The 12,568-nt window shown below is 41.2% G+C and overlaps 1 protein-coding gene and 1 non-coding gene across 5 annotated transcripts in view; one reads left to right on the plus strand and one right to left on the minus strand.

Annotated features, from left to right (window-relative positions):
• Window positions 1-1,153: 1,153 nt before the first annotated feature.
• The window catches only part of UNC5B (unc-5 netrin receptor B), a 239,099-nt gene continuing 227,684 nt past the window's right edge, over window positions 1,154-12,568 (minus strand). For all 4 annotated transcript variants that reach the window (XM_053311249.1, XM_053311248.1, XM_053311250.1 and 1 more), the window contains 2 exons: window positions 12,303-12,481; window positions 1,154-11,181 (listed from right to left, as the gene is read on the minus strand). In XM_053311249.1, the coding sequence (XP_053167224.1) occupies window positions 11,016-11,181; window positions 12,303-12,481 (345 nt within the window). In that variant the 3' untranslated portion in view covers window positions 1,154-11,015. The remainder of the gene's footprint in view (window positions 11,182-12,302; window positions 12,482-12,568) is intronic.
• On the plus strand, window positions 7,719-7,790 carry TRNAA-UGC (transfer RNA alanine (anticodon UGC)). Its single transcript has one exon. It is a non-coding gene; the product is annotated as a tRNA-Ala (tRNA).

Consider the following 12,568-nt stretch of genomic DNA (forward strand, 5'->3'; position numbering starts at 1 on the left):
CTTTGCAGTCCTTCCCATTTTCTCCAAATTTCTGGGTAGTCAATCTACCCAGACAGTCGTTCTATGAAGAGAGAACACATTTAACAGCCTCTGGAATGTGGGCCAGATTCTCCTCAATGACTTCCTATATAAATGGCTACCCCAACAAACCAGCAGGGTTTTATCTGTTCAGCCTGCCAGGCCAAGTTGCCAGCCCAGGGGAGCAAGTAAGGGAAGGAACCTGACCCTCAAGTTGTCAGCCCAGCAGCAAAGGAGAGCTGAAAGTTGTCTCCATTGCATGTTTTACAAAACAAAATTTGGGACCATTGAAGCTAGTGAGCTACTCAAACAAAAAGACAACCAACTCAAATCCTTCCACTTTTCCCATCCCAACCAAAAGTTATCATATCTTTAGCACAAATGGCTGGTACATAATAGTGGTTGACATACTGTGCAAGGTAATGGAGATGGTGCAACACTGACGCCTCTGCATACATTTAAAACACCGCCAAACACCATCCATGCTGCTGCATAACAGCTCTGTTCTGCTCCAACTTAAAATTGTGCAATCACAGTTGCACAACATGACACCCATTATTAAAATTGTGATTGCACAGTTTTAAGTCTGAGGAGAACAGGGCTGTTTCTGCAATACCGCGGGTGGTGCTGAACCATCTGCATTAGGAAAGCAAACAGCACTGTAAGGGATGGGGGAGAAATGGAGCATCCTTCCTGGCCTCTATAGTCCAGTATTGGAAGATGTGTCAGAACACAATGTTAATCAAGCTACAAGGTAGCTGTGTAATATAATACATATTTGATAGATGCACGGCTGTGGCTTCTAATCAGATATGAGTGATAGAAGGGATCTCTTTCATTCTACCAGAGTAATACATTTGCCATATCAAATACCAAATTCTGGTCTAGGATGAAAGAGCAATGCTGCCACCTAATGGAGTACTCTGATAATTATTCAGCATGAAAAAAATGGCCAATGATGTCTAAGTACTAGAACTATTCTAGCCAATCATTCATTTCCCAACTTTCAGTGCTGTTGGTCAATTAACTCATCATCACCAAAAAGGAAAGTGAAGTTCTCATTCTTACCTTTTTTTTTTAAAAGCAAGGAGTCTCCTGTCCACCCGGAGTTCAATAATGAGTCATTCACTTGTATTAATTTTAAACTTTTTATTAGACTAGGAAATATAATTTATTGCATAAAAATTAATTTGTTACAATAGGAATGCTAAACCTTATTTACAGTTCTTAGTTTACAGAATAAACAGAAGTGTGTTTAGAGGATGCTTCTAGACAAAATCCTCAGGACGTATAAATATGGAAACAGAATGGAAAACAAAGGACAGCTGGAAAAACAGGGTGGCTGCTTTCACCAAAACGATGAAACGTCTGCCCATGCCACAAAGCTGTCTGTGAGCATAGGGGGTTCCTTAGGAGACAGAGGGAGAAAGACAGGCACATCCTTCACTCAGATGAGAAAAGGATGCTTGCAAAGCAAAAGGACTCCCTGCTTTGTCAACATACACTCTTCTAAATGAGATGCAAAGAGAAAGAGGGTACACTCTTCACACTCCCTGATCAGAAAAGCAGATACCCCTTTTCCTCCCCATACACACAGACACACACCTAATTTTATACTGAATACTCACGCTCTCACACACAATTCTTTTCTAATTCTGAAATCTCTCTCACACACCCACACACCCCTGAATGGACACATTTGCACAGCCAGTATCAAATGCACACATGCACTGTGAGTAAAGACTGAGGCAGATACCCAACAGTTCTCTAACAGGGCACTCTATGGTCACTTCTCACCTTTTGTTATGTTCTCTTGAATTTTCATGGCAGATCAATGCAAACTGTCAATTTGAATTAATATCGCTAGGCATACGACTTTGCCGCATTCATATCTCCCCTCCCATTGAATGTTCATATTGGCCCACATGAGACACAAAATAAGCAGGGGCTAAACATGCACACCAGACCTTAAAAGGTCTGAACATACTACTTATTCAGACATTAAAATGAAGTGATCAGCTCTCATGAATTTGTCACTGGATTACTGCAGGGACATGTTAATGCAATTGACAACATTGAGCATTTGTGAAGGCCAATTCAGGCATTCACAGATCCACATGGCTATGACCAAAAAATCATTTGCACAACATAACATGAGAAGCAACCATGGAAGAGAGAAGGAGAGAGATGTGTATACTTTAAGACACTCTGTTCCTAGAATCTGAGTGCAGGTTATTTAAAACCAATACCAGGGACACCACTCCATTTCTTCAGAAGGTGAAACTTAATCAGACATTAAAAATCTTATGTTTCTAAATGTTTTTAACCTGACCCCTTAACCTAATTCACTAAGTGCAAACCCACAATAAATCATTGCATCTTGCACCACAAGATCAGGTTAAGGATTGGAGCCTCCTTTTACTTCCTCTAAAATAAAATTGAATTTCTCCTATTTGTTTTATTGAGAAGCGGATCAGTCTTTTTACATTTTCCAGTGAGCTGGAAATGATGTTACAAAAATCCTATATTTTATAGTTAAGGCAACAGCATTCTATGGAGGCTGGGGAATGTCTTCTTCACATGTGCTCTTAACTGATGCTACGTTGGAGGAAGGAAATGCCTGCCATCCTTCCCAAATACCTTGTGGTTACACAACTATAGGAACTATCTTTGACAGATAATTGTTCATTTTTTTACTGCCACACAGGACACACACACTCTAACAACTTCATCTAAAAACAAAACTGCAACTTTCAAAAAACATGTCATTTGGTTGCAAGCATCTGGATGTTTACCCAGATCAGTATATTATTGCATATGAAGATCCCTGACCTTTGCTATGTGAAAAAGAAGTATGATCCATTAATAAGTGAATATAATATACAGACTCTAGACAGATACAAACCCTGTATCACACAGGTTAGTTCTTTAACCACATTTTTTTCAGTTGCAAGTTCAGAAACCCAATGCCTTCAAATCCAAAGTCACAAGGAGTGCCATTAAAAAAAATACTGACTTTTTCTATCTCTCGCCTCACAGATACTTTTCTCCTTAGTTTTATGAGCTGCAACAGGAGCATCACCTTTGTGTAAACAATTTGAAGAAGCATGCAGTTTGGCCTGTGGGGTTCTGCATTTCTGAATTTTACAAAGGACACAAAGTCAGAACACACTCCAAAAGGCTGGAGAACAGGTCTGCAAAATTGGCCAAAATTATTGTTTGCCCAAGGAAGAAAGTTTGCACTGTGGAAACAGGCCCAGCATTTGAACAACAAAACCCCACACAGATTTGCTTTTATTCCTTGCGTGTAGATATCTAGACTTCAAGGAGTGAAAAGGTCTTTTTGAATTAAGAGTACGGACATAGCATTTGATTTGTTCTTGTGCTATAAATGATGTTCATAAAACAGTTCCATAATCCCAGTATCTCTGGCTAAGCAGCATTGCCTACAAACAATTCTGACTCCCTGGGTTTTCGAATGAAGTGTTTGCTATTACTATAAGGAACATGAGGTGGCAATTGGCTTCCAAAGTCCTCCTAGGTCAAAGGCCAAGCAAACTAAGTTTATATCCTGAGGAAATACTGGTTACCAAGCTATTGTGTAAATACATCCTCTCCTGTCACATATCAGCTCCCTGAGTGTGTATCCCTTTTCCTTAGGCCTTAGAGCCTCTCTTTCCCCACAAGCATGTCTCAGGAGGAGGAGGCAATGGTGGCTGAATTCTGGTGCAAAGCTTGCCACATTATGCCAAGTGTTTAAAGTTATTGCCTACAAACAAAGCCTTGTGGGGAGGGTTTAGAAACAATGGTATCAGCATTATGAGGCAGCACCGCTCTTGACGCCAGAGTATGCTTACGGGAAAGGACAATCATTTTAAGAGGTAGTGACGACACGATAAGAAAATACCCTGCAACTACACAGTATCTGCAACCATCTGAAGTATAACAAATAACCAAAGACTAATGCACACAGATTAAAAAAAAACACACACACACGTAAGGTAATACAGGTGCTTTTGCACTAGACACTTACTGCAGGAACTACCCCTCTTCCTGTGAAGTCTGTATTCCTCAATGGTAGTTCTGTGCTAAATATAGTTTAGTTAGGGTGGGACGATCCGGTAAATACAAAAGGTAACAGTGGCAAACTGTGGCGCAACAGATATTTTTTAAGCAGAGAGCCACATGCTGTTTTCCCCACCCCCACTCAAATGTGTTTTTTAGTCACTGGATCTATATGCAAGCACTCTCAGTTTCCAGTTTCAGCAAACACTGCCAGCTGATTCTGACTCCGTGATCATGAGGGCTAGAAACCTCGAGAAAAGTGTGAGGAACCCAGACTATGGATTCAGTTGCATGTGCTTTCTTTGCAAATCTGCAGAAATTGATTGTGGGTCCTCCTGGGGAAAAATAACTCAAGTTGCATTTCTCTTTCTACCTGAAATAATGTTGGCATACAATAAGGGAATTTAGAATCAGGTCTAACTACTGAGTTTTTAAAAAAGGTATTTTAAACTATCACTTATGAAAGAGTTGCTTGTATTGTTCATGGATACTTATTGAAAATTATCGTTCTCTAATAGAACATTTGTAATAAAGAAATGGAAAAAACCCCATAAGGCACTGCAAAACATTACAGAAGGAAGCAAAAAGTACCCTAACACCACCCACCATTAGCTTTTAGTTAAAGTTGTCGCCCTTATGGAATCCTATGGCTAGACTGTTTGGAATGACAATAGACTATACAGTAGTAAGTTAATACACCCCAAACAACACACACACAATATCTAGGTGAATTCACACGAACGTAATAATGACAGTATGACCAATGTTATAACTTTGTCTCTCTCTCCCTTCATCATCTTTCCTTACCCACACTGTCCTTCCTTTTCCTTGTGTCTGTTTAGATTGGTAAGCTTGTGGGAAGGGCCTTGTCATCATTAATTTTGAACAGAGCCTTGCTTTTTAGAGTTTTAGTAATGTTAAGTTTAACCTATATCTAAGCACTGTGGTTTTCGACTGTTGAGCAAAAGTTGCCTGCTGTTTATTTTTTCTTTTTTGCTTTGCAATAATATTTCTCCAATTTTATTAGTCCCAAATGAGTTCATGCATTAGGGGGATTTATTAGGCAAACCTGGACCCTAAGTGCCCTGGGATCATCACTTGAAATCAATGGGATTCAGTCATGTTTTAAAAAATAAAATTGGAAATCAGTTTTGGATTTTAGATTGCATTTAATATCATTATGGATGCTACCATATTATCACTCCTCCTACAATAGGATTCTCAAAATCTTCCAATTTACCATTACCTGCAAATTTAATTTACTTTTCAATTGTAAATTGTGAATTCAGCTGTTAAATAAAAATGCATCTTACATGGAGCCCTGTGGTTCAGTGCTAAACAACTTTCACATTTAACTATTGCTGTTAATGAGCCAAGACTTCTTGAATATTTTTTTATCATAGATTTCCTCCCCTCTAAAATGTTAGAACAGCGGAGTATATTCCAGAGTACTTTAGGGTAATGTAATCTTCAAATGTAGCCAGTGAATCAGTTTTATAATTATATAACTCAAACTATTTAGGGCAATGAAATCCAAAAGAGATTGCAAGGAGCTCCAAAAGCTCTCCAAACTGGGGGAGTGGGCAACAAAATGACAAATGTGGTTTAATGTAAGCAAGTGTAAAGTGATGCATATTGGGGCAAAAAAACCCAACTTCACATATAAACAGGTGGAGTCTGAGCTGTCAGTGACTGATCAGGTGAGAGATCTTGGGGACGTGGTGGACAATTCAATGCAAGTATCAACTTAGTGTGTGGCAGCTGTGAAAAAGGCAAATTCCATGCAAGGAATCATTAGGAAGGGGAGTGAAAATAAAAATAGTAATCTAATGCCCTTATACAATTCTATGGTGTGGCCACATTTGGAGTACTACGTACAGTTCTGGTCATCGTATCTTAAGAAGGACATTGTAGAACTTGAAGAGGTGCAGAAGAAGGCAACCAAGATGATCAGGGGCCTGGAACATCTTTCTTATGAGGCAAGGCCACAGCATCTGGGGCTTTTTAGTTTGGAAAAGGGGCAACTATGGGGAAACATGATAGAAGTGTATACAATTATGCATGGAGTAGAGAGAGTGGACAGAGAAATTTTTCTCCCTCTTTCACAACATTAGAACTAGGGGTCATCTAATAAAACTGAATGCTGGGAAATTTAGGATCAACAAAAAGAAGTATTTTTTCATACAGTGAATAATTAATCTATGGACTTCTCTGCCACGGGATGTGGTGATGGTCACGAGCCTGGATGGCTTTAAAAGGGGCTTAGACAAATTCATGGAGAACAGGTATATAGATGGCTACTAGTCTGGTGACTATAGGCTGCCTCTAGGCTTAGAGGCAAGAAGTCTCTAAATACCAGTTGCAGGGGAGCAACAGCAAAAGAGAGGGCATGCTCTCACCTCTTACCTGTGGGCTTCTCAGAGGCATCTGTTGGGCCACTGTGTGAAACAGGATGCTGGACTAGATCGGTCACGGGCCTTATCCAGCAAGGCTGTTCTTATGTTCTTAATAAATTCAGAAAAAGTTGGGCAAGTAGATTCAATTAAATTACAGTGATTTAGGTCCCATGAATTTCAATGAGATCAGGCCTACAGAACCGTATCTAGCTTTTGTTCTGAGTAGCTTCCCATAAAACGGTGGCAAGTAAGGTGAACATGCACTCCCAACATGAGCCAGAAGTTCCATGCATTTTGTAACTTCTGAACCCAGAAATGTCAGGTCCCCACCCTCACCCTGCACATCTCTCCGCCACCCAACATCTGTAACCAAGATTAAAAGTTGGCTATCAGATGGTGGAGGGATGTGCTTCCTGGCCACTCAACATTTCCAGGTTGAGACATCATGAAATGCAGGGACAAAGGAATGTGTATACATGGAACTGAAATGAAGGGGGTGTCTGTGCATGTACACTGCCACTCTCAAACTTGTAAGAAATCTCTAGATAGGCAACTGCAGAACTGAGTACATACTTTGCATATATTTTCATTAATATAAATAATATCACAGTTGGTGGCCATGGTATATTTATTCTACAGTATAATATTCAGAAATTGTTGCTCATATATATATATTAAAAAAATATGAGTCAGCCCTTGAAAACGTCATTATATCTGGGATTTGGAAATCATAAGAGTTCAAAGCAAGCCACTGAATTCCAATTTTGTTTTAATTGCCCACTGATTTTTGATCACTGAGTATTCTTGCCATGGCATTAACAGACTTCTCTCTGGAATTAGTGAGGACTAGAAGTTAAAAAGCTAGGATATTCAGAATTCTAAAGGTATGCCTGCACCAGTACAATGTGTACACTTCTTTCATTTGGGGTTTGCTTTTCTGCCCTGAAACTGGTCCCAGAGCCCTATCCATCTCCAGCACAGCATCCCTCCAGTGGCTGTTGCTGGTGTCTATCTTATGTCTCTTTTTTAGATGGTGAGCCCTTTGGGGACAGGGAGCCAGTTTATTCATTTATATCTATATAAACTGCTTTGGGGACTTCTGTTGAAAACTGGTATAGAAATATTCATCGTATTTGTATTTGTCTCAGGGCACACTATATAGCCACCTTGCTAAAGCTAAACCAGTCTCGGTGTGGTTCGTGCTTAGATGCAAGACCCATGTATGCCGCTTTTGGGAATGGGGCTGTAGCTCAGTGGTAAAGCATCTGCTTTGCATGCAGAAGGTCCCAGGTTCAATTCCTGGCATCTCCAACTAGGGCTAGGAACAACCCCCGCCTGAAACTTTGAAGAAGCTGCTGCCAGTCAGTGTAGACAGTACTGAGCTAGATGGACCAATGGTCTGGCTCAGTATAAGGCAGCTTCCCATGTTCCTAACTGCTCTTAACACATGCTCTGTACAGGTTCAAAATAGTGTTAAGGGAGGGGCAAGTATTGTTCTTTCATGAGCATGTCTCCACACCTAATACATTTACACATGAGCAGGAGCAGCCGCTTGCTGCTTGAAATGGCACACTGACACAGACACAGCTCCTTGTGAACATATTATCCCCATGAGTGACAAGAGTAGTGCAGCACCTGAAATGGGACATTTCTTAGCAGGTGCCACTTGAAAGAAGGGTGGGGGGGAATGCCTACTGTAGCATCTGTCTATATCTCTTGAAATAACCTTCCTACAACCAAATCCTGAAATAAAGTGCTCTTTGGATAAGGTGTAGAATTCACCAGTAAAACATGTGGCATGTTCTGGGATGTATTTTGTCAACCGGCTTAGGTATCTGCTAACAAAGTGCCCATGTAACATGCTTCTTAAGGGACAGTTTGCCTGTTAATTGGGGATGCTCATATCAGATGCCCAATTTGTACACCTATGGTAACAACAAATATACTAGCACCTTCTCTTCATACGTTTTCCCCCAATAGGGAGACTGATTTCTGTGTTCTAAGGGCAACCCAACATGATACACAAAATATACTTGTTTGTAGTGTATCCACCATGTGTCCCTTCACTGAACATTATAACATTTGACAAAGAGATGCATACATTTTACAGTGTTCTCCATGAGGATACAGGGTAAACACACTGCACACACATCTCTTATATATTGTGGGAAATGGCTTAAAAAAACCCTCCCACCTATAAATGTAGATTGCTAAATACTTTGGGTTCTAGAACTTGCCTCAGAGTATCTAAGTTGCAAAAATATAGTAGAGATGGCCCTATGGATTTTAAACACAGTTAATTTAAGATCACTACTCTGTCCAATAACTTCACCATTATTCTCAAAGACATAGTTGTATCTGGTGTAAGTTGGTCGAAGCTGGAAAGTACATCAACAGTCTGTCCTGAGTTCACACTGAAAATCATTACAACTGCAGCATCTGCTTTCTGACATATTCCTACACTGGCATTGAAATTATAGCCGAGTGTGACAGAAAAGGCCTCTTTAACAGTTCAGCTTGCCCTGAATTGTGTAGACACCAGATTCAGGGGTGTAGCTAGGGGAGAGGGGGCCGTGTTCATTCCTCTCTCTGGCGGCCCCTCAAAGTGAGGGAGATAATGAAGAAAATAGGGAGGGGTGGAGCTGGGGGGCCCTCAAAATCTCGGGGCCCCGGGTTCTTGGAACCCTTTCGCTCAATTATAGTGATGCCCCTGACCAGATTGTAGAAATCTCTTGTATTTTAAGGCTTCTGCTGTTTCTTTCTCATATAGGTGCACTTTAAAAGTCTCAAGGCCACAACCTAGAGAATCACAGGATGGGGATGGGGCCATAACTTAGTGGGAGAGGCATCTGTTTTGCATGCAGAAGGTTCAATCCCAGACATTTCCAAGTAGGGCTGGGAAAGTCCCCTGCCTGAAACCCGGGAGAGCCTCTGCCAGTCAGAGTAGACAATACTGAGCTAGATGGGCCAACAGCCTGCCTCAAAATAAGGCAGTTATGTTACTATGTCAGGCCTGCTCAACTTAGACCCCCCCCCCCGCCCCAGTTGTTTTTGAACTTGTACAACTCTCACAATCTCCAGCCACAGCGGCCAATAACCAGGGAGTATTGGAATTGTAGGCCAACATCTGCAGGAGGGCTGAAGTTGAACAGCCCTGTACTATGCCCTAAATTCAAGGGAGTTTCAAAAGCAGTATGTAGTACAGTGTGAGGCTGCTGTCTCCCCCCACCCTGCCATCAAAGGTCCCGCTGTGCATAGGCAAACCTTTCAATATGCCTAATGGAGCTCTCTTGATTCTGGCCCAAGACTTAATCCTGCACCAGCTTAATTTTCCCTCTGCTGAGCTGTCTTCTGCTGAGATTAAAGTGCTGCTACAAACACAGGCAAGTTGGCTGTACGAAGCAACAGCGGATGCAAACAGAGCCAAGAGGAAACCATGAGAAAATATCCGTGGATATTTGATCAAAAATATGTGGACACAGAACTAGCTATTTGATGAGGAGCTGAAAGCAGCACAAAGTACTTGCATGCTCTTTCAACCTCAAAGAAATTCACCTCAGCCTCATTTCCAGAAACAGATTTGTTCTTCCATGAATGGATTTTTAGAATTATCCCTTCTCTGGCAATCATTCTGCTAGAGTCAGAAAAGAAAAATGGAAAAACAACATATTAAAAGAGAGTACGGAGTTTGCTCTTTTAGGGCTACATGAAGCTATGGTCACATTACCAATCCTATCTCAACAAGCTCCACAGGTTAGTAAACAAGTTGATCTTGTTTAATTCTGATTAATAAAATTCTCTCTCTCTTGCAATCTCTCTCCCTCTCTCTGAGTGCCATGATACTCTTGATCTCACATACATGAAAGATTCTTAATTTGTTTTTTTTAAAAAAAGATTCATCCAAAGATCTGGATAATAAATTACTTGCGTTTCCTAAGAAACTGTTTTCCTTTCCTTTCCTTTTTTTTTTTTGTCTTAAGCTGTTTGAAGCTTTTGACAGGAGTAAGCAGTCTTTTCTAGATTGTACTCGACTCTTCAAAGCATAAAAGCCAGTAAAGAAGAAGTAGGCAAACAAGGCAGGGGTGGGAAGAGAGGAGATCAGTACCCGCCCAGAATAATCAAACAAAACGAAAGCAAAAAACCCAACCCAGATTCCAACAGCCCTCATAAGCCACGTGATGCAGGAGTAGCAGCTGGGGGCCACCACTGCTGTGGTCATGGTTAGCAATGATACATTGCTTTTGTGCCTCACTCCAGAGGCTGTGAAGAGGAGAAGGAAGGAGTCTTTTTAACACTTGGATTGCTTGTAAACTGCTCAATGTGGATCTCTAAGGCTGATTGTGATTTGAGGAGGGAGGAGTGTGAGAAGGAGAAGAAACTCAGTGTGATCCCTTCAGAGTTTAGCTATAGTTCTGCTTCCTTTTCGCAATCATCTCCCTCATTGGTTCAAAAAAGGGCTGTTTCCTCCATTTTCTCTCCCTCTCTCTCACTCCATCCTCTACTCGGCCATTGCTGGGAATCTTCTTGAGAACTGCATCAGCAGTCCCCCTCCGTTGCCATGACAACCAGCATCTCGCTCTTGCCCATCTCTTCCAAGGCACTGGCCAGAGTATTAAGATCCCCATCGTCCTGGTGCTGGGCTTCCCATAAGTCCAGGATGACTCCTGTTGGGCTGGCTTTGGTGGCAAAGAAATTCAGATACCTATGTAGGAAATAAAAGGAGAGAGAGCTTGTTGGTGTGAAACCTTTTGTCCCCCTTAGGAGAGTTATTTCAGTGGCAGCATGGATCTTGACATGCATGGAGACCAGAGTGAAGCTAAAAGCTATTAAAAGGCTAGAGCAATTGTTTCTTGGCTGCCCTATCTTATCCCTGGTGGTTCCTGGCTGGCATTTTTATTTTATTTTTGTGCTTGGGTGAAATCTAATCCAAGGCCCCAAGAGCTCAGCAACCACTCCTTGGTCCTTACTCTCTTGGTGTTAAATACTCCTTCTATTGCTTCATCAACTTCCCAGTAGACTCCAATTATTCAGCAATTGACAAAGCAACCAACTGCTGAGGCCTATAACAAGTTCTACCTCATGTTATTCCTGCTCTGAACACCTCTGCCTGAAGAAGAACACATGCATCAACATTGTTAAATGCCTTTCTTGAAAGAGTCCTGCTTGGAAACCCCTTATAAAATCTGCAGGGAAGCAAAATGTTTCTTTTCAGACAAACATCTAATGTGGAGTGTACTTAGTTGGTACAGGGTTTTGAATCGTGTGGAACCTTAGCCTTTGTTCTTTATATTTAAGGCTATTAAGGTCATCGGGAGAGGTCCGTCTTCAGCCGCCACTGGTTCATCTGGAGGCAACTTGGGATTGGGCCTTCCCTGTAGCCGCTCCTTAACTTTAGAATGCGCTCCCCATAGAAATCCGAAGCTTAACAACATTAATGGCCTTCAAGAGAGCCCTTAAGTCTCCTTTTTTTCAGTTTGGCCTTCAGTTTTTTTAAAACTGTAAATTATTGTAAATTTCTTTAAGCTTTTAACTGTTCTAATTGCTATTTTGTTTTAGTGATTGTAAAACTGTCCAGGGATATTAGACAGGGCAGTGTAAAGATGTAACAAATAAATTAAAAATATATTTGCTGTTTTATGTCTTGTTTTTATTTTAGTAGCTTGCATTGTTTATTATTTGGGCTTTATTTTATATTTAAACTGTCATTAGCCCTTCTGGGGATTTTTTATCAAAAGGCAATCTATAGATATCAAGTAAATCAATGCAAACACCAGACTTTTTTGGCTGGCATGCCTGAGAGCAAAGCACTGAAACATCACCTACCGATCCATGGAAAGTTTCTGAGCAAGGAGTCGCCAGTCATTTCCTCTGGAGTTGGGAGCATCAAGGCTGTTGCAGATTTTCTGTCGTATGGACAGAGGGATCTTGAAGGCATATGGCCCCAGCTGAGTTGTCAGGGCACTGCCAGGGTAGGAACACAAGGCATCAAAGGAATTGGAGTTCTGGAAAACAAAAAGGGTTTGCAGGCTGATTGACACCATCAGATTAAGTGGCAGCTTTGAGTCATGAGCCTGTGGCTCCATTGATCA

The sequence above is a fragment of the Hemicordylus capensis genome, chromosome 3 (genome assembly GCF_027244095.1).
Source record: "Hemicordylus capensis ecotype Gifberg chromosome 3, rHemCap1.1.pri, whole genome shotgun sequence".
NCBI classification, from domain to species: Eukaryota; Metazoa; Chordata; class Lepidosauria; order Squamata; family Cordylidae; genus Hemicordylus; species Hemicordylus capensis.